The 25,417-nt window shown below is 39.4% G+C and overlaps 1 protein-coding gene across 1 annotated transcript in view; it reads left to right on the top strand.

The window, feature by feature from the left end:
* The first annotated feature begins 5,400 nt into the window (after positions 1–5,400).
* UBE3C (ubiquitin protein ligase E3C) overlaps positions 5,401–25,417 on the top strand; it is a 64,698-nt gene continuing 44,681 nt past the window's right edge. Inside the window, exons 1-10 of the mRNA XM_042888516.1 lie at positions 5,401–5,539; positions 13,621–13,674; positions 15,556–15,630; positions 16,285–16,431; positions 17,016–17,131; positions 18,534–18,691; positions 20,684–20,837; positions 21,509–21,729; positions 21,995–22,149; positions 24,074–24,261. Of these exons, the coding sequence (XP_042744450.1) occupies positions 5,474–5,539; positions 13,621–13,674; positions 15,556–15,630; positions 16,285–16,431; positions 17,016–17,131; positions 18,534–18,691; positions 20,684–20,837; positions 21,509–21,729; positions 21,995–22,149; positions 24,074–24,261 (1,334 nt within the window). The 5' untranslated portion in view covers positions 5,401–5,473. The remainder of the gene's footprint in view (positions 5,540–13,620; positions 13,675–15,555; positions 15,631–16,284; positions 16,432–17,015; positions 17,132–18,533; positions 18,692–20,683; positions 20,838–21,508; positions 21,730–21,994; positions 22,150–24,073; positions 24,262–25,417) is intronic.

Raw genomic sequence — 25,417 nt, 5'->3', positions numbered from 1 at the left:
AAACTAGAAGATGTCTTCCTCATAAAGACAGAACGTGCCTTATTCACAGCAATTCCCAGTAGCACTGTAATTTTAGAAGTTCATAAGTCACATCAGTAACACTATCCTTAGCACCCAGCACAACATACACTGAAGGTCTTCGTAATCACTGGGAAATTATTTATGTTTTCTTTTCGTTACTGCTCACTATTAAATCAACATGCCTGGTTTTCTGCTGCTCAGTACCAAGGAGTCAACAAATATCATTTAGAAGATGTCTTTGCTCCAAGTCATGCATAGTAAAAAGAGAATAGGAAGACAAGAGAGTATAAGGGGCTATGATCATACAACAGTCAGATAAAAACCACAGAGTTTTTTCTGTACCTTGTTATTCTCGGGCCCATGATTCTCTTCAGCCTGTGATAGAATCTTCAGCAAAAATTCTTTCTGATGTGAACTGAATTACACTTTGCCCTTATTTTCAACAAACATGACTGTCTTGTGTGTGTTGCTGCTTTCATTTCTATGCCATCCATTAAAAAGAAATGATTTTCATATCTTCTGAAAACTTACCCCTACACCGTACCAGTGCCAGAACTTAATCTGACTTCAGCTCAGGCATAATGTCTATCAGTGTTTCATTCTCTGCCCCCACCTTCAAGCAAAAAAGCCATAGGCAGTCAAACCTCGATGACACACCACAGGAGATGTAAAACATGCTGAGACTGGGTCAGTGGACATATATGTTATGATTCAGATTTTAATGATGTAAACACAGATTTCTGTCCAGAGTACATCTACACTCCAGGGACATTAGGCGTATGGGTGCTATGAAAATGCTCCCCTTTGTTCAGTTATTAAAGAGCAGTGGCTTCAGCCACAGCAGGCATGCTAGTACATGGTGAAATCCTATTTTTTCAGTGCAGTAAGCTCAGAGGCACAAGTTTAGCAAACTGCCATGCAGTTGAGTGTGCTTCATTCATCACCATCTCCTACTGGACCTTAGCTGGTCTCGTGTTGATCAGTTCAGGGTTGTAATAGAAAAACTATTAAAAAGAATAAGAGGGAGGAAAGAGTATTTTTCTGTTTGTTTAGTTCATCTTGTGTTTGTTGGTGAGACAGAGGATGGGAATGTGTAATGAGAAACAAAGCAAGTGGAGTGGGACTTCTTGTCCTGCTGCAGCTATGGCCATGCTCCTACCCCACATGCTGCCCTGTCAGGGAGGATAAAACTTCACAGAAAGCATCTGTTTCTCACACACAGAGCTTCTAGGAACTGAGCTTTTTAGGAATCTACTGCTTGTTTTAATTAGCCTAAAGACTGTGGATATAATATACACAGCAATGACCATGAAAAGCACATTCTTCTGTTCAAGACAGCATTCAAGACAGCACTCCCGGACAAAGTCTGAGTAGCTTCTCCAAAATCTACACTGCTTTACTCAAAGGCACATACCACTTATTTGAATTGTAGTCAAAACAACACTTTTTTTGTATTCTCAGAAATGACTCAGATGTTTTAAACCATACTTTCCAGACGTCAGACTGAAGCAAATTCTTGACATGAAAATTTTCAATCCAAATGGTTAAACTTATTTCTGCATGCAAATATAAATTCCCCTTCCCCTGTGACAATGATTTTGTCACATAAGAATGTTGGGTAACCTTAACTGAAAGCTTCATCAGTCGGAATGTGTGTGATAAGCAACGTCCTATATGTGACGCTCTATGTTGCTGTGGAAATAAAGGTAATGCAATTATGAATTTACTCTTTGCTTCAAGATGACAGTGAAAGTAAACAAAAATATTTCACTTTTAATATGATCCTTTGGCTTTCTAGCTCCAACACAGCTAGAAGATAAAAAACAATACTTAGAAGTGAGATTCATTTGCTTTTCTTTCAAAACTACGTAGTTTTGAAACTGATAGTTTTGGTAAAACTCTGGTTGAAAAAAAGAGGGGGAAATAGAATCAGAGAACCATAGAATTATTAAAGGACATCTGGTCCAACCTCTCCTACAATGAACAGGGACACCTACAGCTTGATCAGATGCTTAGCGCCTCATCCAGCCCGACCACTAATGTCTTCAAGGATGGGACACCCACCACCTGTCTGGGCAACATGTTCCAGTGCATCACTGCCCTAACTGTAAAAAGCTTTTCCCCTGTATCCAGTCTATATCTTCTATTTTACTTTGAAACCATTTCCCCTTGTCCATTCACAACAGCCCTGCTAAAGAGCCAGTCCCCCTTCTTTCTTTTAGCCTCCCTTTCAATACTGAAAGATATTTTAGACACCAAAATATACTTCAGATACTGAACTTCCTCGGTTGCAGTGATTTACCTACATTGTATTCAATACAGATGCATGAAAGGTGCTTTAGAGCATCATATAGTTAGAGACATTATTTAGAGATATTTTGTATGTACGTATGTACTTAGAGATAGTGATTTATAGAGCACGGTGAGGGAAACACGTCTTACAACACTGAAGGAAAAAAAGGAATTTTCTTGAAAATGGAATACTTGTCATTGGTGATTCTCACATATTCAGATTGAATAGCCAAAATACCTGCTTTCAAATAAGAGGTAGAAAAGATCAGTATGGCTCAGAGGAATTAAGACAATTTTGAATAATGGAAGTTTTTGAACGTCTGGTGAACAACTGGACTTCTGCAGACCAGTTGTACCTGGAAGCAATGTGTGCATATGTGTGCAAAGAGGAAAAGGAACAAAGGACATAAAACTGTAAGGAGAAAAAAAAACCAAACCCTCATGGAATGTGCAATAAGAAAGGAGATGGGAAAGATGGGAAACTGCATATGGAGCTAACTTCATTGCAGCAGGAGAGGCAGGTGGGTGCTAATGCAGACATCCATAGAAGAACAGTTTTCCTCAGTCCGCAGCTATTTGTTTGTCAAGGCTCTGAATGCACTAAGAGGACTTAATTGTCCTGATCAGCTTCAGCTGGGAGTCCAAATCACTCCTTGCCTGATGAACAGCCCAGGAGAGCTGTCTCCAACTCTGTTTTCCTGGATGAACCTTGGGCCTATCTCTTGTTTCCTGCTACTTGTGGGTGGCACTTTGGACTCTCCCTCTCACCATGTCTGGGGCTGTTGGCAAATTCTGTAACCACTATTGGCTTCTGCCTACTATATTGAATCCTGTAAGATTATGTCCTGGTATGGTGAGGGCACTGCCTGTCATTGGATCAAACCTGTGCCCACTACATCTTCACACTTTGCTTTTGATGCTCCCTGAGAATATTAAAGCCCCTTACTCTGACTTCTTGAAAAAGTGTGTTTTCTGACTCATATCTCCACAAACTAAAGAGAAAATTTGTTTAGTTTCTTGTATGCTTCCTTAAATTCACTGAATTCAAAATAAAAAACCTCAGTTTATACTGAATTATCTTTGTTTAACAAAATTACACCTATCATGGCCTCTAGGGGCACATAGAAATCATCAGTTGGGACAGTTACCAGGCACTTCTTCAGCAGGGAATATCCTGGATTTTGTGTCTTTCTGACACTGAAGTGTGCATTAGTCCCAGATCTGTTGTACAGAAACCCTGCTCTGTGTGTGCAGTTTCACATTTCTATGATTTCTTACATTTCCCTAAGTTGTCTTTACTACCAATAATAATTTGGCTACTGGTAATATTTTGGTGTGAACTTATGACTGAACAGTTAATTTCTCCACTTATGAAAATCAATGAACTAACTGATACAGATATCTGGATTATTACTTTATTTTATTATTATTTTTTTGCATGAGACGTACCAGGCTTGTTTGAGAGGCTACAAAAAGGAAGGGTCTGTTGTCATGAGACAAGGGAAAGTGGTTTCAAACTAAAAGAGAGGAGATTTAGATTGGATATAAGGAGAAAGTTTTTTACAATAAGCGTAGTAAAGCACTGGCACAGGTTGCTCAGAGAGATGGTGGTTGCCCCATCCCTGGAGACACCCAGGATCAGGCTGCACAGGGCTCTGAGCACCTGATGGAGCTGTAGGTTTCCCTGTCCATTGCAGGGGGGTTGGACAAGATGGTCTTTAAGGGTCCCTTCCAACTCAAACGATTTTATGATTCTGTGATAACTCCATTGGAAAAGAATGCTGTCAGACTTGGAAGAAAGCTTGCTATACTTCCTATGTAGAGTACTCCATTCTCTTGATGCCAAACTGTACAGCAGTGGTGTGACATTACATCAGCAATACAACATGTTTCAACTGCGAATTAACATTTGACACGGTATTTCACAATGCTCTAAACCTCAGCTGCATCAGTAAACAGTATTTATAGGCCAGGCTTGCTCATACCAAAACTATGTTATCTCAGGAAAAGCACAGCTCATATACAGCCTTGCCAAGCACTTGCACCATTAAAAAGACTGAAATTTTAAAATCTATATGCTTTGAAATCATCAAAATTCAAAGAAATGTCAACAAATTGTCTCTCAGCTTTGAGACTGACGTGGTTTGGGGTACAAGCTAGCTCCTGACAGCACACAGCCTTACATCATGGTTCCTTGCCATTTCTTGGGATACAGCAATGTGAGAACTCACATTTCCACTGAAGGAAATGAAAGCGGGAGTGTAGCACATAGATTCACTTAGCACCTCATAGCTGCGGAGTGAATAAATGCTTTTTGTTATTGCTTTCATCCGTATCACCTCTGCGTCTGAAAGGACGCTGAGAAATGGCGATGGGGCTGAGGAATGTGACATAAAGAGCCTCGGGTGCAGTTTCACCCCGAGGTGTGCTGCTGCGAGGTGACAGCTGCCTTCCCTTCCCCGGGCTTGTTGGGGCCCCAGCCCCACTCGCTCAGGACCGTTTCTCTGGTGAGTTTTCACACCCTGTGCAGGCACGGGACCCTGAGCAGCTTTGCATCCCGTTTTCAGACTGGACTTCGCAGTGGGGTAACGGCAACGCCACAGGCGCATTCTACAGAAAGGACGGACGGACGAATTTAAAAGCACTGGTGTTTCAGACAAGCTCGTGGCCTTTTGGTTCAGCAACTCCCAGCTTCCCCATCCCAGCCCAGCCAACACGCCACCCGGGGCAGGGCCGGGGCAGGCCGCGGGCGGCGGGTCAGACGGAGGCGCGGTCACCGAGGGGCGGCGCGCGTACGCTCCCGTCGTCGGGAGCGCGCCTGGCGAGCTGCGGGCGGCGGCCATTTTCTTTCCGCTGCCGGCCGCTCCCCCCACGCAAGCGAAGCGGCCCCGCCAGCCCCCTCCTACCTCTCCCTCCCTCCTCCTCCTTCTCCTCCTTCCCGCTACGCGCAGCCGCGGCCGCCGGTCAGAAGGGGGGCGACCGGGGGAGCGAAGGGCGCGGGGCGGGGGAGGGACGGGGGGGAGCGGCGCGGGGCTCGCCGGCCGCGGGTTGCCAGCCGGGGGCTCGCGGCTCCCCGGGGCCGCGGCGGTCCCTCCGCTCGGCGCTGGCGGCGGTGTCCGCTCCGGGCCGGGTCCCGCTCTAGATGGGATAAGCGGTAAACATGTTCAGCTTTGAAGGGGATTTCAAAACAAGGCCCAAGGTGTCTCTTGGAGGAGCGAGTAGGAAGGTAAGAGACGCCGCCTGTCTGTCTCCGGTGTTTACGTCCGCTTCGCTTTTTCTCCGTCGTTATTTTTACCGTTGGGCCTTAAAAAAAAAAAAAAAAAAAATGGGAACTGCTATGACTAAGGTCTACCACGGAGCCGAAATCCTCTCCTCCTGAGGATGCGTTTATCTCCCCGGCTCCGTTCTCCTGTTTATTTTGCTTCCCACCAGGCCACACGACGCTCCCAGGCTCCCGGCCCGGAGCTGTGCACGGGGGCACCCGCCTCACCTCGGAGCGGGGCAGCGGCCTTACACGGCCACGGTCAGAGTGTGCTGCTGGGGAAGGCTTTGCCCGCACGGCTGGGGGCTGTCAGGGCACTGTAACTACTGTTTTGCTCTCCCAGGTTTACATTCAGCTTGTCGTGTGCAGAGCGAGCAGCAGTTCAGAGTCTGCTGGCCTTTATCGATGGGCAAGAAGCAGAGTGGTTTGTTTCGGTTTGACTGCCTTGTCCTATTGCAAGAGCTGAATGGTTGGGCAGGGAGCGAGACGAAGGCCTGGTGTGTCAGGGACACTCTGGTACAGTACTGGTTCCTTGTGTTACCGTGGTTGCACGTGAAGCTGTTTTCTGCTTTCATTATTATTTTAATCTTCATGGGAGCAAGAAAAGGTTTTTGTTATTGTGCGCTGTAAGCACATTCAGTTCTCTACAATATATAAGGTTTGGCAATAAGTTTGGAAGGTAACAGAATCATAGAATTGCTCAGGTTGGAATAGACCTGAAAGACCATCAAGTTCAACCATGACCTAACTGTACTACCCTAACAACCCTCTGCTAAATCTGAGCATGTGAGCACCACGTCCAGACAATTTTTAAACACATCCAGGGATGGTGACTCAACCACCTTCAGTGTGATATTAAAGTCATAGCAAAGTTTTCTTTTGGCGTCTTACATTTTTTAGTAACAAGAATGTTTAACAGAATTGTATATAAATTGTGCAGCTTCTCACCTGAATCGTCTTATCTGAAGACAGTTCTGTTCATTAGACCACATGCAGTTGCATTACATGAGTTGGAAATACCATAAATATTGCCCAGTTGAAGTAGGAATTGGCAGAACATGCCCTGGCCCTTGACAACAAGCTTCAGGCACTTGGCAGCTTTTGGCATCAGCTTGCTAATAGCATTACTTATAGAGCGTGTTTCCTCCTCTGAAAATAAACAACTGATGTATCTCTTGTTACACCTACTGATTTCTTCATGGAAACTCAACAGAATTTTCTGTCATTTTATGTGTTAGCTGTGTGGGACAAATGTACTAACTTTCTGCAGGTACGAATTTGTCAGAGTGAATATTATACAAGAAAGGAACTGAAACTGAAACTGTTGTGTAAACTTCACTGAGTCCAATGAAAGGATAATGTTTCACAATCGATCAGCTCTATACTGAGTGGTGCACAGATTGCAGGGCATTACTGTGCTACGTGGAATTCTTGTGCTGCATCAAGGCAGAACAGTCAGTTGTCGCTCTGGCCATCCCCAACAGCAGCTGGTTTTCCTGTGCAACAGTAATCACTTAGAAGTGCAGTTTATGTCCACTTTTATGTAAACTCACTAAAGTGGAGAGTGGTGTGCTAAATGCTTACATGTGGTCCACGACTCTTGTCTCATGTCCTAGGCTGCTTGTGATCATGTGTCCTGTTACTTGTAGGCTTGTATGCTGGCTGCTTAATGCTAGGAATAGTTTTCTGTTTAGTTTGGGGAACTTTTCCACATTTTGATGCACCTGTATAGCTGTATTTAGCAAAACACAGATACAAAGCCAGGCACTGCGGTGTGCGGAGTCGGTCAGCCAGCACTTCAGATGCCAGCAGTGTCGTTCTGAGTGGATATAACTACACCAACATAAACCATCAGCAAACCTGACTGGTAAAAAGAGGTTCTGCTAGTAATAACTACAGCCACAACTGGTAACCTTGTTGGTCTTGAGTCACGTATGCTGGCAGCCAATTTGACATTGCCATTTACTTCTGTAGTGGAGACGTACCAAGACTTCCTCAGGCCTTCTGGCACCTGAGTTCTACCAGCATGTACACAATGATGCAAACGTTGTTTCTAAAATGGGACTTTAATGACAGTTAGAAAACTTACAGTCCTAATGTGATGGTAAATTTATAAAGACTAAAGGCAGACTAAAGCCAATAGATTTATTAGTTTGAAGAGATGAATTGTCAGATTCCGAGACCTACACAGTACCTTCTTGATGATGTGTAACGTGTAAAAACAAGAACACGGGTATAAAAAAAGGATGATGAGATGCAGTATGAAATGTTTATTTTAATTACTAGCAGCCTTTCTTACAGAAGGTACTGAATCCAGTGTGCTTTCTCACCACTAAGTTTTACCATGTTTTTGAATGATGAAAGGCAGCAGCTTCGGGTCTGCTTTTACATCCTGTGTTCACTGGGATGGTCTGGGTTGTGAATGCTGTGGAAAAGCACTGAAATCCAGCTTAATGTTTTGCCAAAAGTTTGCTAAGTCTTGGATTGCAGAATCAATTAGATCAAAATGACTGCTCCTTTCAGAATGTCGTAACATTTTAATACTACATTTTATAATAGGTGTAAAATATAGATGACATTGTCAGCGTGTGGACTGTTCTGTCCACCTCCTTTCACAAATCTGCTGATTCATCGGGGTTATTGATTGTGTATTTGGTGGAGAGCATGGATACTGTTTTGATGTTTTGTTTACAATGTGATAAATTGTTGTACTATTACTGATTGTAGGGGGGGCTTTACTGTCACCATTAAAACACAATTCCCTGCTTTATGAGGCTCTTCAGAAGTTATTTTCGAACGTAGTTTTCATTGTAACTGGTATAACTGTTTGTTTTTGTTTGTTTTTTTTTAGTACTTAGTAAGTTTTGTAGGCCCCAAAGTGCATGCTGTTATTAGGGATTGCTATGGGGAAATTCTGTGGTGTGTACAGAGGAGTGGAGCTGATGGTCCTGCAGCGAATGGTTCCCAACTCAGCCTGTGTTACAAGCAGTGAATGGGCTCACTAAACTAATGCAAAACTCCCCTATTTTGGGGGTGCTGCAGGGTGAGTGTTCTGTTGGAGCACAGAGCTGATCTCAGCCAGCCTTCAGCTGAAGCAGTCACTAGGCTGAGGCAGGGGAGGGCTGAGCACTGTATGCTCCTGGTGGTGTCAGCATCTCTTCTGGTGACAGCATGCAGGTTTCACTTACTCTGTTGTGAAGTTGGTGTCCTGGTGGCATAGTGGGAATCCAAGAAACCTTTCAGCTTGGTTTGGTCAAGTCAGAGCTGCTGTTCCTTGATGTGTTTTGCCAGCGATAAGAGAAATATGAGGCACCAGTCCTTTAGTACATAGCACGTAGGGGAATCCTCTGCCCCTGTACTGAGGTGTACTAGGGGCTCTATAGCTCTACATACATCATATAGATGATGAGCTCTGTTAATGACTTCTGGTAAGCCTTTAACAGGGAAAAAGGGTTAAGATGTTATGAAGTCAAATGTATAATCTAAAACATATGCACAAGTGCTTTTACAAATCCCAAGACTTTTAAAAATAATTTTAAATTACAACACAAAATGAGGCAGCTTTATGAATAACTTCACAAAGTCCCCTTTATTTCTTTTAATACACCTGTTTTTAATAAGCAAAGAGCTGTAGTTTGCAGTTCTGTTTTTCTCTGTTACTGACATCACATTCCTGTATATTCCCCTTCAACTTCCAGGTGAAGAGTGCATAGGGCAATTGGGTAATTAGTGCATATGAGGTCATCGTGAATTTTTTTTCTCTGGGTGACATTTAACATCCTCCTCCCTGGAAAGGAAGCTGCAGGTGGCAGTTAGCTGAGAGCAGTGATGGCACTGCTGCTTTCAGCTGCGCGCTGTGCGCTGAGTTGTCTCCCACTCAAAACACATTTCTGCTCTTGCAGGTGTGTATTTTTTTTTGGCTCTTTTTGGAGAAAATTCAGAGTGACTCAGAATGCTGGTGTCCTATAAAACAACACGTACTGTGGGCAAACAATAAATTTAGAAAGCAGCCTTCTCACATGGACTCTGGAGCCTCCAGTTACTTTGTGGCTCTGCTGTGTGTGGCCTTGCTGCTACCATGGTAAAGGTGGTGCTGGGTACTTTCTGTGTCCCAGAGTAAAATTGAAGCCCAAATGAAATTTAAATTGTCCTGAGAATGTTTCAAGATGCTCTGCATCTTTTAAAATTCTTTTAACATTCAAAAAGCCAGCGGTGTGGAGTTTGTCTTGCCTGTGATTGTATTGGGAATTGAGAAGCACTTTGGAGGAGGGGCAGCTGCACAGTGTCTACATTTATTATCTACAGATGGATGATATGAGATATTCTTTCTGTTTGCCAACTTAGAATTTATCCACCACCCATGTTGAAAGGAATTTGCTTCTGTAAACTCCTTAAGTCATCTCATTTGCTTTACCTGTGAGTATTGATATTCATGTAGCTCAAGCTAAATTTGTCTGAAATGTCATTATTTCAAGGAAGGAGAAAAGATTCACGTTCCTGTGTTTGGCAGGTGGAAAACAAGGATTTTGTAATTGTCCTTAGAAGTTAAAAGATCAAGTGCTTATTTGTCCTTATTTCTATGAAAATTGCCCAGAAGTCATGCCTCATATTTAGCATAGTCTATTTCAATGCTAAATAGAACAGCATTTTCGACTTAAAGGAGAATAAGCCCTGCATTTTACGAAGAAATCTCAGTGATTAATACTTCAGTTGTTACCATTGTTATTTTTTTCTCAATGTACTCAATGTTGAAACAGTACCTGAAAAGAAGTGTTCTGTTTCACCTTTGCATCTCGTAAATTAGATTCTGTGTTGTCTGGTGTGGAGTTAAGATGCCTTTAGTAAGACAGGTGTCAAGCAATGTTCAATCTTAGATTTCAGACTTGACAAATACTGGTTAAAAAAAAAAAGTGTACCTATTTCTTTTCTGAACCTGATTTTTGAGCCATGAAAGCTGGAGGTTTATAAACACTTGCAGTATGAGGTATTAAAATGCAGAACAAAAAGAATACAATTCAACGGATTTTAGGTCATTTTCTTCTAGGGTGTTTAAAGGCTGGGAGTTGCATGAGCATACTTTTTTGGGAAAGGAATGCATTTCAGCAAAATGAAGGTGTGAAAACAGTTGTTCGACCTTTTTGTTAAGTGTTTGCTTGGAGTTTTTGAAGCTCAGCCATTTACATGGTCGCAGTTGGATGCTGCTTTTCTTACCTGGGCAGCAGCAGTGCAGCTTTCAACGTTGCAGTGATTAATGTGCTACCCACCATTTTTACCCTGATGTATAAATTAACATGCTAAATATTACTTAACATCTCTTTGATGGCAATTGCAAGCTGTCCTTTCTGACTGCTGTCCCCCATCTGCTACTTTGTTTTCAACTCTTCATTCTTACTCTATCTCATCATCCCTAAGGTCGCACTGCATTCAGCTGTTGCTCACTGTTTCTTTGCTTTCTTTTTCCTTTTGCCCAGCTCTGTGCTTGGCAGGTTGAGCTTCTGAAGGGGGAAGGCTAAGTCATGGGATGTGTCAGGAGTTTGGGGGAATGGCTTTCCCCTCCTTTTGAGTTAGGGTTGGAAGTATAAGACAAGCTGATGCTTAGTCGCCTGCCTGCCTTGGTAAGTAGATTCGACTTGCCTTTTTCAGTATCTAAAAGGAGGGTGCCAACTTGGAAAGCAAGAGAAGCAAGTGGAGAGCAAGTGGAGAGTGGGTGTTACAGAGGTGGGGAGTAGGAGTGAGCCTGGTGTCATCTCTGCAGGCTTCTGTTGGTTGTACTGTCCTCCAGCTGCCAGGATTTGTGTCTCTGCTGCAGATGGGAGTTGTCAAATGTGCATCCCATACCATAGTGTGTGGGGCTGTGGGGCTGCAGGCAGTCCTGGGCACGGAGTCTCTTGTGTTGCGCAGCAGCTGCTGAGCTGAGCTCTTTTTCGCTCTGTTAAGAGATGGGATTTGAGAGGTGTGTGTGTGGTTATCTGACTGTAAGAAGTGAGTGTTTTACAGTGACCTTCATAGGCCGTAGGCTTTTGGTCATCACTTTCCCACAGCAAGTTTCTTTTCTTTTGCACGTTCATAGAGTTATTTCTTAACTTCTGAAGTGGTGATACAGTCAAATTGTGCTGAATAACTCTGAAGGAGATTTTTTTTTTCCTTCAGTTGGGCAGTGCTTACCTGTATATTTAATCCTTTGGCTTGAGGCAGTGCCTCTGACTAAGGTGATGTATGCCTTCAGAAATAGTCAAAGCAAGTATTTGCGTTCGTATTGATTTGAGAAGTGCTCCCTTCAGGGAGATCCTGACACAAAGCTGGAGATGCAGTGAGTGACGAGAGGCTGCCCACTTACAGCTCTCCCCCTGACCAGCAGTTAGAAAAGAATTAATGTATATTTAAAAAGAAAAACAATGAAATTTTATGTTATCTGTTGGTTATTTCTCAATTTATTACATTACTTTGTCAATGTACCTGCGATCAGTTTTTTCACTTTACACTTCCAGGCAGACACAAACCCCTTCCTGTTGCTTGAGTTGAGATTTGTTGTTTTAGGTATGGACTTTGTTGTGATTCATTTTACTGTGTTTAACAAGTGGAAGAAACCCTTGTATTTAGAGAGCAATAGCTGTATTTAGTGGTGTCTTTGGCTGTAAAATGCTGTCTTTAGAGGAGAAGATGGTTAGCCTTCTTGTGGGATTTTTTTCCTTTGGGCTTGCTCCAGTGGATGATCTGAAATACAAATCCAGTTTGAAGTTCCTTTTTTTGTATCAGTGCTTTGCTTTTCATTGTCCTTGGTGCTCTGTGCTCAGGTATTTTCTGTCCTAGTGAAACTGGGTGCTTCCTCTCTACCTTTGGGGAAGGTACAGAAGAAGAATTCTGCCATCAGTTTTTATTTCTGCCTGTAGACATTTAAATATTGCAGCACAGTTGTTTTTGAAGTGATTCAGTATTAAAATATTTGTTTGCCAACTTCAGGCTTATTTTTAGGTATTTAAATGCAGGACACTTTCAGCTTGAGTGTATTTTATTTCTTAACTGCCCCGGTTAGAAATGCCATAGAAAGAAAAAGTTAAGTGTGTAAGAGCAGTGAAAAAGGAATGTTTCCTTAAATATCTTAAAAATGTTGCCTGTTCTGGAGTGGATTTAGGAAGGTGCCGGGGTTCAGGCAGCTTCATTGTTAATTGTCTCTAGTGGGAGATGAATATTCTGCATCAGAAGGGAATTATTTTATTTCATTGGAAACAGCAGAGATCTATCCATTAAGAGATTCACACAAGTAAAGCATTATTTATATTTTGTAGCCAATGTGCACACATTTAAGGTTGTAGGGTAAAGCTGATAAGTTTGCTCTTGCATTGTTATTGCCCTCCAGATGCTTTGTGCATCCCTCAGCATTCCCTTCTTTCTCACTGTTGAAGACAGAGTTCTCCTGAAACTTTCAGCCTGTAGCCCTAATTTGGAGTTCAGAGCTCTTAAAGAAAAGATTCCATTTGTGTTACAGAAGCCTACTTTGGTGTCCGTTCTGGACAATTTTTGAGGAATGAATAAATGAATTTAGGAGTCCAGTCCTTTTTGCAAGTTAGCCAAGGCATGGAGCTTTGATGCAGTAGGTGATTGCTTTGAGCTCCCACGGCTTGCTGTGCTCACCTGGGCCAGTAGCTCACATGTCCAGCCAGGAAATGCTCAGCAAACATTTGAAGTACATGGTAGGTTTGGGACTCTATTGTGTTTCCATTTCCTCGTTTATTAATGAATTCTGTTTGCTTTGCTTACTGGGACGCTGAGAACACAAATCTGAACGTGGAGCGCTTGGTTTTGCTCATGTTTGCCTGTCCTTGTGGTTTTTACACAGCCACTGTCACTGTTCTTCAGGAAGGGCTGTGTTAGGTGTGCTTTTAAGTGCAGGAAATAATTAGTACTTAATTTTTATCGAGTGTTGTGTGTATGACACACTATGAACAATCCCTCCCACCCCCCCAAAAATACATTTATGAAATACTGTGAAGGATTCAAAGTCTTGTGTTTGAATGGAAATGACCTTGTATCTTTGTGCCATTTAGGAGGAAAAGGCTTCGCTCCTGCATCGCACTCAAGAAGAAAGGCGAAAACGAGAGGTAAAGTAACTATAAGTGTTTATATGCATGCTGGATTCGTCTTTGATACAGTAACCTTTGCAGTCCAGTGCTTTATTCTGTTGTGGACCTGCTTAGTTCAGGAATGCTTTCTTTCAGTTGGCAAATCTTGTGCAGTCTTCCAGTATACTGGAAGCAACAAAATCAGCTGCTTTTTTGGTCCTTCCCAGAAGTTCTTATTTTCATTTCAAAAGAAGATAATTGAGTATGCACTGGGTGGAAAGGGAATTTTTTCTTTTATTTTGATGCTCATTTGATCTCATTTGATCATTTGTTGAGAAAATACCGGCATTTGGTTAGTAAATTCTTCCATTTCTTTGCTTTGTGGACTGATCTTGGCAAGCCATTTTCTACTCCTTTTTCTGCTGTGGCTTCCAGAATGACCTTCAGCAAACCTCTTCCCCAGTTTGAGTCTCAGTTCTGAAAGTTGCAGTCGAAACAGTGATACTTGAATGCATTGTAAAGGTCTTTGGAATCAGCTGATGACTGAGAGAGTGAGAAGCAGTTGTGAGGCTGATATCTGAGTTTTCAGGAAATCTTATTAATCGTGTTGATATATGTTACTGCCTTTTGGGAATTTGAGCTGGAACAAAGCGGAAAAGAGGGAATACATGTGGGAAGGAAAAAGTTCAGTTCTGAAGCACAGTGTCTTGGTGAATGTGTTTCTTCCAGCCTGAGCTGTTTTGTGGTTCTGTGGTATGTGGCAAAATGAGATCCATTTAGTAGCATGGTGTGAGTGAATGTATCAGTTTTGAATCAGTAATTGACTTTAGGCGTGCTGGGATAAAAACAATATCTAGAAAGAGAAGATATCCACTTTTCAATCAAGCATTATATTATGATTATGAAGAGAGAATGCCTGTCTGTAATTGGAACTCTGCTGCTTGTTCCCATACTTTGTACTCTTGCTGTTGAGTATCTTTTTCTCTGCAGTATCTTTTGGAATAGAAAGCTTTCATTTTGGCCCGGGCTCAGGGATTAATCAGAGGATTTCAAGGACAGGTTTATTCAGAGGAGTTGTTTAAGTATTTTCTTCTTTCTTTCATCTCCTAACAAACTGTATGGGCGTTGTTGGAAAGTGATTTACAGTAGCCACTTCCCTTGGATATTTCTGTGATGGGATGTGCTGGGGTGCTGTCAGGGAATGTGCTGAGTACTTTCTCCATAGTGCTTGAACCAAGCTGGCTTTCAGTTACCCAGAAAGTGAGCTGTTTTATAGGCATGGTTATAACTGCTCATTCCGGTTGGTGACAAAGGCTTCATAAAATGACTCTGACTTGCTTTCTTTGTCTTGTTTAAAGTAGAGCAGGAATTTTTTTCCCTGTAGTTTCCCTGTAGAGCTGTTAGACTTGAAGCATTACCTTCATTTCTCTTCAGATTTATCCAAATAAACATTGTGTGTTTTGCTTTGTTTTTATTCTCTTGTTGTTGTAATCTAAACTGTGCTGGGTTCTTAATACAGATTTGTCACTTGTATAGAAGGCAGTGGGTCTTCAATGTCAGCTGATCTGTGCAGAAAGAGGAATACTGTCACTGAGTTCGAGTTCTTCAGCTTTGTAGCATTAGAGCTGTCAAATAAAATGTCAGTGTGTTTATGTTGATTTCTGTGGTGTTATGTACTTCCTGAGTATTAAGAATTCTTTTGCTATAACCTAGTAATAATTGCACACTTAGAGCAATAAAAAGCTTTCTTCTGATTTTGTGTGTACTGGATGCAGAACATCAGATACTTTTTTCTTAATGATAGTGCTTAATTTGAATTAAAGAAATTTTCTTTTGAATACCAATTTATCAGATAAAATTGTAGAAATTACCGTTGGTTCCACAATATTTCTATTAATTTATTTTTCCTTCACTTTACAGGAAGAAAGGCGAAGGCTGAAAAATGCAATAATAATCCAATCATTTGTAAGGGGTTATAGAGACAGAAATCATCAGGTAAGTACTGGTTTGTTGAGAAAGAGGTGAAGCAGTCTTGGTAGAAAATCAATTTGCTGTTTAAAAAAAAATAATTAAGAAATCTTGACATTTGAATATTTGGTGTGCTGATGAAGTGTAAGTTCTTATTGTCCCTCGACATCTGCTGAGCCTCAGTTATTTAGTAGATTAATGCTTATTCAGCAAAACACCTTTGTGACAGCTGTCTTGAGTGGGATGATGTAACTTTCTTGACTTGACACTTACATGCTTGAAGCTTTCACATATCAGCAGAACTTCTGTGGTGTGTGTGACTAAGGTAGTCATCTGAGTCAAAAGGATCTTCTTTTTAAGCTGCTCTTGGCTTGATTGTTCTGGGAAAGAGTTCTGTCTGTTTACCTTTGCTAACATTGATTGAGTAAACTAGTTGAAAATGCTTGGTGTGATAATTTTGACTTGAGAAGCAACAAATGTGTTGCTATATGTACCTTTTGAGTTACAGGAAGCAGATACGGCCTTAGATTTTTGTGTATACGTTCTCTTAATGAATGGGTGCATTTAATTACTTTGCTACCAGTTGGGATGGGAAACAAATGAGATTCTAAAAATGCCACGTCCCTGTATAAATTCATAACCATTATCAGTACACTGATTTGTATCTTCCTTTATTTTAAGTACTCTACCCAGAGAAGTGAATTTGATCGCTGTGCTAATTTGGCCCAAACTGGAGGAACCTTTTCTACAGCTAATGGAGCTAATTTGACTCTTCTAGTTCGTCAGCTACTCTTTTTCTATAAACAGAATGAGGATTCTAAGCGTTTGGTGAGTATTGTATATATTTTGATCTGTTCCATTGAAATATTCTTTTGCTTGGAAGGTTTAGGAAGGGATGCAGAAATGGATTTGATTACTTCAAGAAGTTCATTTTGCTGACCTGCGCTCTTTTGTTCTCTGTTTAGATGAAATAACTTAAAATTGGATTGTGTGTGTGTGTGTAGTCTATGAAATAAAAAATACTTTGTCTGTAATTCACAGTAATTTATTAAAAAAAAAAAAAAAAAGTTTTTAAGTAATAATGTCCTACTAGCTTTCTGGTAATTCTGAAGGTATTTTTATTAACAAATGTCTTGAAAAAGTTATTTGTAAATATATTTCTGTTAATTTTGAAAGTTAATAATCATGTTTTACATAGTTCAGTGAATATTTTTTTTCCTTAGCTGATATGGTTGTCTTATGTTTTTTAACTTTTCCAAAGGAGATGTTGCATACATTTAAGATCAATTTTATGCAAGACCTGTGTTGATTAAAAAAAACATGGATATATGTTACGTACAGCTGCTCTTCACGTGCTTGAGACAACAGAACTGAGATGTCATAAATAGTAAACTTGTGTGTATGTTTTCCAGATATGGCTGTGTCAGAATTTAATTAAACAGAGTTCTCAGTTTGTTAAGCAATTGGATGGTCCAGACCGACTTACTTGCTTATTCCAAATAAAAAGACTGTTGGGGTTGTGTTGCAGGTAAATTCTTTTTTCTGTACACCACTGCCTAAAATGTGTTCAGAAATTGCATTGGACACTTGCTTGTTTCTTTGTGCAGCAAATGGAGAGAACTGTTTATGATCACTATAAATACAGGCTATGATAAATTACATTTTTTCATGCTTAAGAAAAATGAAATGGTCTCGATTCCGTTGACTTCTAAGTTCATACATAATACATGCTTAAGGAATGTACTCCCTAAGGATGGACTTAAGTGTATTTGCATGTAGTAAGGTCATTACAAGTATTTGCTGGAATCAGAAGGTTTTCTTGAACAAATAGCAATCAAAAAGTATTCAGTGAGTTTGACCATTTTTCCAAGGATATGCTTTGGATTTGGATATGCCTTTCTATTTTAATACTGATGTTAAAAACACCCTTCCTTTGCTTTGGACGTAAGGCATGTTGAGCAGTTATTTTACTGTCTGCAACAGTAGACTCATTATCAGTACTGACCCTTTCACGTTCATTTTGGAGAACCGGTGGAAGGTAAATCTATGAAACTACTGGAGTAACTGTCATCTAAAACCAAATTTTGGAAACGTTATAATGGTTGCTTTTATTAACAATACTCTCTAGAGTTTTGAGGAATCTTGTTTCCTTTTAATGTTGTAAATGATTGCATTCAAATCACTGAATCTTGCTATACTGTATGGGTTGTTTTCTGAGCTACTTACAGTTCGGTGCAGAAACCCAGAAAGCAGGAGGTGAGACGTGTAGTGAGGAGGAGTGTTCCTCTTATGTAAGCTCAGCTTCATGAAAAATTGTAGCTTTTGACATTACATTTTAAAAACTAAACAAAACAAAACTTTAGGAAAAAAAAAAAAAAGCATGATAGCAGCTATGTCTGCCAGTAAGTGCTTGTCAAAGTATCTTTAATCTGTTTAGTGAAATGCATTAGCTGTGTTGTCAGAGTCACTTTTGCTGTTAAAGTCCTGTCTTTCTGGATGGCTGTGAAAGAAAGGGCACTGTAGGGACAGCTCTGCCTGCCTGTGTCTCATTGTAACAAATAGTTTAATTTTGAATGGGCTCTGAATCGTCAGTTTCAGTCATTACTCCTAGTTGTTCCATGAGAAATTTGCTAAAAGGTTGGGGATGGGTGTCTTTTTAATACTTAAGTCTGTAATCAAAGACGTTCTGGGAAATGTCATATGTTTAACTAAAACATTATTTGTTCCCAGCCCATTCTGTAAAACCAGGAGTTATTATTATAATGGTGCCAACAAAAAGATGTTAATTACTGAGAACACTTGGAAGAATACATTTAGAAGTTATTTTAAAATTAATTAGGGGAGTTGTTGTAGTTTTGGTTGTACGTTGATGTGTGTGTGTTTGTGATGAAATAAGAGAAATCTCTTTTTTTGTTTCATTTCATTTGTAGGCTATTGCAAAACTGCAATGACGACAGTCTGAATGTTGCACTTCCCATGAGAATGCTTGAGGTATTTTCATCTGAGAATACGTATTTACCTGTTTTACAAGATGTCAGCTATGTAACATCACTAATTGAACAAATTTTGCACTACATGATTCAGAAAGGTGAGTAGCTAGGAACTAGAAGTTCTCAACAGTACTCAAGAACTGAACAAAATGCATAATACCTGAAGGCCATGTTGTTTCATCACGTTTTACCTTTACTGCAGACGCAAATTAAGTGCTACATACGTAACCCATACATGAAACAGATATTTTGCTTGCAACGAGGTTGCTACTTGAGAAATTACTATGTAAATTCCTCAGATATTCTGTTCATAAATTCAGTATTCTCCCAAGTTATATATACAGACTTTCACCACAGGGTTTGAGAGTAGCTGGATATAGTTCTCTATAACTGCTAGTGATTGTTATTGTTGTAAATTGGTATTAATTTTTCTTCTTGCTAGCACTGGAAAAAGACACCTTAGCAAAGAGATGGTGACCTAACCTTTATTTGCTTCGTGGCATCATCAACAAAACTGTTTGCTGAGCTGCAATCAGTTACACCTGTGCAAACATACTGAAAGTTAATGAGTTGTGTAGTTATCGCCAAAATTCGTGTTGTCTTGAAGAAACGTTATTGCTCTGAGGATGTGGGAAGAAAATAATTTGCTTTTGTGATACCACTTGAGTTTGCAATGACCGGTAGCTGGGGAAAAATGCCAGAAATGGTATGAGAGCACACCCTGGATCCAGCTTCATGGATGTAAAATGTGGACTAGCACCTTCCAATTGGTTAATCTTTGCAATAATTCTGTACTTGTGAGTTTTAGAGTACATTTTGTAAAACAAGTCTATTGTAGGCTAATAAAGATGTGTGCAGATTACACATTTTGAAGTTGCTGTAGGGAAAAAAGTGAATTTTACTGTAGCACATTTAATTTACTTGACTAAGCATAATTAAGACTATGGAAGTACTTGTGTCTATCTCATTGTTTACTTCATAATTAATGTCTTCAAAGTCACTTTAGTATTTTTTTTAGTGTAATATTCATTCTGATATATAAAGGTTTACCAGGATGTTAAATTATAAATTTTAGTTAAAAAAAAAAAATTCAGCTTTCTAATCATGATTAAAAGAAGAAGCATGCATGCACAACAGAGTGTGCAGTTTCCTCATTATTTATGATGGTTAAGTTGTAAAGAAGCTGTGTTCAGCTTTTACTACATATTTTGAAATACAGTTCATTCTCCACATGAGTTTTGTCAATCATAGAATGGCCTGGGTTGCAAAGGACCACAGTGATCACCTAGTTTCAACCTCCATTCCTTATAGTGGCTTTTGTGTGTCAGAGTTACTGTGACAAAATGTCCCAGACGTAGTCTCTCAATGAGAGAGAAAATGCTATTTATGCATTTGCAGTGGTTCCTGTAGTAGTGGAACTTGTCTTAATTTAGGATTTCATTGAGTAAGAGGAGGTTGGATTAGGAAGAATGAAATCATGTGATTCCATTTGTATTGCAGCGAGACGAAAATAAATTTCTGACAGTGAGACACATTACCCTCTACACACATCTTTGTGGCTCCAATGGTAATACGTTTTACTACTGTCTGAGAGGTTCCTGTTTTGGAACAGTAATTGTATTCTTCAGTCTTCTGAAGCAAGGTGTTTGTAAACTTGAGACTGGATAGCCTTGCTAGCATAACGTGTAAGATACTGTCATGTTTCTGTGTAGAGGGAGAAATTAATTTCTGAATGAGCAAAAAGCAAGCTGTCAAAGAGAAGAGAATGTATTTCGTAGGTCATTATTTCAAAAAATATGTCAAATTATTCACTTTATCAGCAGGGTTGGTTGGTCTTTGAAAGTCAAACTGACTGTGAATGCAGTTATTTATCTGAATTTATAAAGTGATGCTTCCAAAGATAAAGCTGATATCTGCTGTTGGTTATGTGAATATAATTTGTACTATTGTAATATAGATTCCTAGATAAAGCTTCTTGCAGTTAATTACAGTTTTGTTGAAATTATAACTGTAAAGTAAGTACGTGTTGTTTTATAAAGAAAAGCAAAAAAGTAATAATGAATTTAAATAATGATTTTACTTATTTGCAGGCTACTACAAGTCGCTTTATTTGTTAATTAATAGTAAGCTTCCATCAAGTATTGAGTATTCTGATGTTTCTCGAGTCCCTCTTGCAAAAATACTTCTGGAGAATGTTCTGAAACCATTGCACTTTACATACAGCTCCTGTCCAGAAGGTGCAAGGTAAATAAAAATGATATTAGATACTTGTGTACTTATTTAATATTGTCAGAGCTTCACAGTTTGTTGTTGTTTAACATCCAACTGTTTTTTCAGTGCAGTTCAGTTTATATGCAGTAGTAATGATTTATGAAGGAGCATCGGTGTGGAAAAACTTAGTTGAGCATAAAGATGTAGCCAAAGTCAGATGAAAAGAACTCTGCATTTAAGAATTTTGTGGCAGGTTTATGAGAGGGGAAATAACTAAGTCATAGCTTGCAAGGAGAATGAGTCAGATATGTGGAAAGACAGAAAAAAAAAATGAAACAGGCTCTGCTGCATGTGGTAGTGTTTTGTATTACAGCAAAAAGAAAAAAAAGCACAAATCAGAATTTTTTAGTTCATTTTTTATTTCACGATTAAATGTAACTTCAGAACAGTTTTCCATGAGTTTACTTTAAATGTAAAGGGTGATGTTACGATTAAGATGATCAGGGAAAAGGCATTGTGTAAGTATTACATTTTTGAAAAAATCTGAGAAATGCAGTGTACTGGCACAGAATTAATGAAGTGTCACTTTGCTGTCTTCTTGGTGAATGTGTTCAAACTTGCAAAATTTGATCTGTCATTCCACGGATGTACTTGTGAGAAGTGTAACCTGTATTTTCCATCAAGACATTTTTTCTTCATTTTAGACAACAGATTTTTGCAGCCTTCACAGAGGAGTTTGTGGCAGCACCTTTCACAGATCAGATATTCCATTTCATCATTCCAGCGCTGGCTGATGTGCAGATCGTTTTCCCTTATGAATTCTTTCTGAATGCACTATTACTAGCAGAAAATGGATGTTCAAGAAAAAGTGATCAAGCTCCATGGCTTTTTTACTTCGTGCTAACAGTTGGAGAAACGTATTTGGGTGAGAAAGCTATATGACCTGTTCATTGCTTTTTCATATTTGAGTTAGTAGTTCATGTGTTTCCATAACCTAGTTTGTTGCCTAGCAGTTAGTGGATACAAGTATTAAAGATCTGTGTTTTTTAGCTGTTTTTCCACTTTTAGGAAGAAAATGCACTTAATTGGGAGGGTTTGGCATAATGTGTTTTTTTTGTTAGATATTTCCACTAAAATATAGTGAAGAACTGCCTGGCTAAAGATCTTTTATTTCAATGTATTTGGTGTAGGATCCCTTTCAGAAGAAGGACTGCTTGTATATTTGAGGGTACTCCAGGCTTTTCTCTCTCAGCTGCCTGTATCTAGTGCTGGTACAAATTGTCAAGATGCAAACAGTGATTCTGAAGATGAGGATGAAGAGATCAGTGAAATGACAACTACACCAGTAAGCATTATAGAATTTCTTTAAATGAGTTTGATTTACAGTATTGGCAAATACAGGCAAAACCGTGATCCCCCTAAGTCCAGTATTTCTAGATACTCATAGCAGGAGCCATGTTTACTTTTTATGAGTAGATGGCTGCTTACTGCAAACAAATAGAACTGATTGTTTAAAAAAAAAAAGCACAAATAAAGCTCTTAGTATAATAGCATAGTTCAGGTAGTGTGATTTCTGGATAACAGAGCTTTCTTCTTTTAACAAAAACAAAATTGAACTTCTCTGCTTTAATTTTACGGAGATCAGTATTCTCCTCATTTCTTAAGGTCATGGTGACACTAGGATATACTGAAAAATGCTAATCTGATCTTCCAACATTGCATTTTTTTTTCCTCATTGTGCTTGAATGTAGAATATGTCAATCTTTACCCTGTTGAATTAGCTCAGTTGTTAATATATACTTTGTCTTCAAAGCCTTCAGGGTGGAACACTTAGTTTCTGCAGTAATATATAGAGAGTAGTGTAAAAATGACTTTTCACTAGAATTTAAGCATGTTGTAAAACTTTGACTAATGAATTGAACCCATGGTAACTTCAACCTCCTAACACTCAGGACCAAGGTTTTGAACAACCGCAGCTGGAGAGATGTAAATTCAGTAGTTTCTTAATGACCTTTGTATGATCTCTCAAAATATGTACTGCTACTCAGAGGACTGATGCAATGTGCAGCCTTCTCTTGTGCAATGTGCGAGATTACACCAAACTTCATTAAAGTAAAACAAAGTGGAGTGGGGGGAACCCAAATAGCTGTTTGGGTGATTTTTGTCTCCCATGCTGAGCTGGGATTTTTAGATGTAATGTGTTACTGTTACTCAAAAATCTTTATCAGTATAGTGTGAATAAGTGCCTTTTTACCCAGTAAATAATGTATTGTCCAAAGTACAAAATAATGGCCGTTTTTGAGCCCCACAAGTTTAGAATCAAATATTTAATTTGTGGGCCATGCATGCACTGTAATATATACTGTGAGATCCTATTTGTGCTGTAGTGATGTTTAAGAGGTAATAGATTAAAAAAAACCCATAAATTTCTTTTCACTGTTAATTTACAGTAACTTGTTAATTAGAGAAGATCTTCTCTGAGGAAACCTTATTACATAATATGATTTGTTGCAGTACGTTTTTCTAGTGTTTCTTCTGTGCTTTTTTAAAATGTATTCTGTATTTCCAAGCATACCTATCTTGCTTAAAAGAAAAAAAAACAACAAAGGGAATAAATTGGAACTTTTATCCTCCTGTGAGCCAGGGTGTTATCTGCTTTCTTGAGGACCAGGTAGAAAGAGGAAATAAATAAAAGAGAATTTTGAGCTCTGCTCTGTTCTGTGCTAATAAAAAGGATTCCTCGTTGTGTACTTCTTACACTAGCTGTACATGTATTAGGCACCCTGAAGTTTGCTGGTTAATCCATGGGTGATGAATGTGAAAGTGCCATTTCTAAAAGATTGCACAGGAGGCATCTGTTTCTGGACTTCGTGCCCAGTGCTGATTTAGCTGGGGGAGAGATTGGTATTTGCATATCTTATGCCTGTAAATGATCTTACCTTATTGTATTCAAGTGTTGAAGAGCATTAAAGGGAATCTTTCCTGCTGACTTAAGTGAGAAAATCAATAACCATGATCTGGCACTTGCCTGCCTAGGGATTTACACTGACTCTAAAGTGTGATGCTTTCAGGAATGCTCCTGGTATATACAGATGTGCTCATGTTGTAATTATCAGACTGGAAATATTTGTTCCAGTAAAATTCTGATGTGTGTGGTTTTTCTTTTTTGGGGTTTTTTTTTTTTTGTTTTGTTTTTTTTTTTTTTTAGAAAGGAAATACTTGATCATCAAAAGTAATTCAAAGGAATTTTTTCTTTGATATGTTTATAGGGTGATGGGAGAATATCAGTTCAGTACATTACTGAGGAGTGTCTAAAGAAACTGGATACAAAGCAGCAGACAAACACTCTGTTGAATATGGTTTGGAGAGATTCAGCTAGCGAAGAGGTCTTTACCTTGATGGCATCAATCTGCCACACGCTAATGGTGCAACACCGAATGATGGTGCCAAAAGTCAGGCAAGTATAAATAATAGTGACATTGAACTGTAGTACATCTAAAATTTGTTTAACTAGGTAGGCTGTTTGGTTAAATATACTGTTTCTAATTATTTTTCTTGAGATCTTTTATGATCAGCTGAAATAAAGAAGAATGTTTATTGCATGGACAATATGGACAAATCACTGAATCCAGAAGTGTAAGCCCATGCTCTTAGTGAGTTGCATCACTGTCTTGAGGGACTGTGGGGTAGAGTTTGTGATCAGAAAATCACCCACAGATAGGTTGGCAGAGATTCTGGGGAAGTAATTTTTTGTCCTCTTTCTGAGAGGCAGCATTTAATGTCATGCTTGCAGAATACTGTCTTATTTTTAAAACTTACAGTGATTTGGATTCCACTGTCTCACTAAGCAGCTGAGTGCAGAAGTCGGTTTGTTCTCTGCCTCCTTTAACATGCAGCCAGTTATCTCTCTTGCTACAAACTGAAACAATTCCAATCTATTGGGGAAAAAAAAAAAAAATTGTTGTTGGGAAGGGCTTTGATACCTGAAATGGAAGTAAAATATTAATCCAGTTGTGCAGTATTTTTTCACAACTTTTGCTACAAAATTTAGAACAGGTGTCGGTGGCCAACTTTTTTTTTTAACTGTTTTATCATCAGTCAAAAATCTGCAAGTATTGAAGTAATTATGGTGCAAGTAGTTGTGAATAAGTATGTAGTTGCTAGCAATAAACTAAGTATTTAGGGAATGTTGTAAACGTAATCAATTCAAACTGCATTGTAAACAATGATACAGAAAACTAATTTGGTGCTATCTTAGCTCAGTGGTGTTTATAGCTGTTAGAGGAAGTAAGATGTCAGTGAAACTGATTGCTCGATTAGGGTAATTAGTTCTTTGTAGACTAATTGCATTAGAGCAGGATGTGAGACCTGAAGATCATAGCAGCAGTTGAATGAATTAGTACCCCCTTTATTGTTGAAAGTAGCACATTGCCTTGGATAGTAATTACTGAGGTTAAATGCATCATTGCTTTGACTTGAGGTTTGCTGGTGAACTGTGGAAAGGATGCTTAATGAATAAAGAAATCCTGCACAAATTTAACTGTGTGAGTATGGCATCTATTTCCTCTGAGAAGCCATGTTAGGTCTTTGCAATTATTTGTGATAACAAGGTA

This window comes from Lagopus leucura, unplaced genomic scaffold (assembly GCF_019238085.1).
Source record: "Lagopus leucura isolate 7727_CA_CO unplaced genomic scaffold, USGS_WTPT01 Super-Scaffold_100157, whole genome shotgun sequence".
Taxonomy (NCBI): domain Eukaryota; kingdom Metazoa; phylum Chordata; class Aves; order Galliformes; family Phasianidae; genus Lagopus; species Lagopus leucura.
Note: the sequence above shows the minus strand (reverse complement) of the source record. Positions and strands in the feature narration are given on the sequence as shown.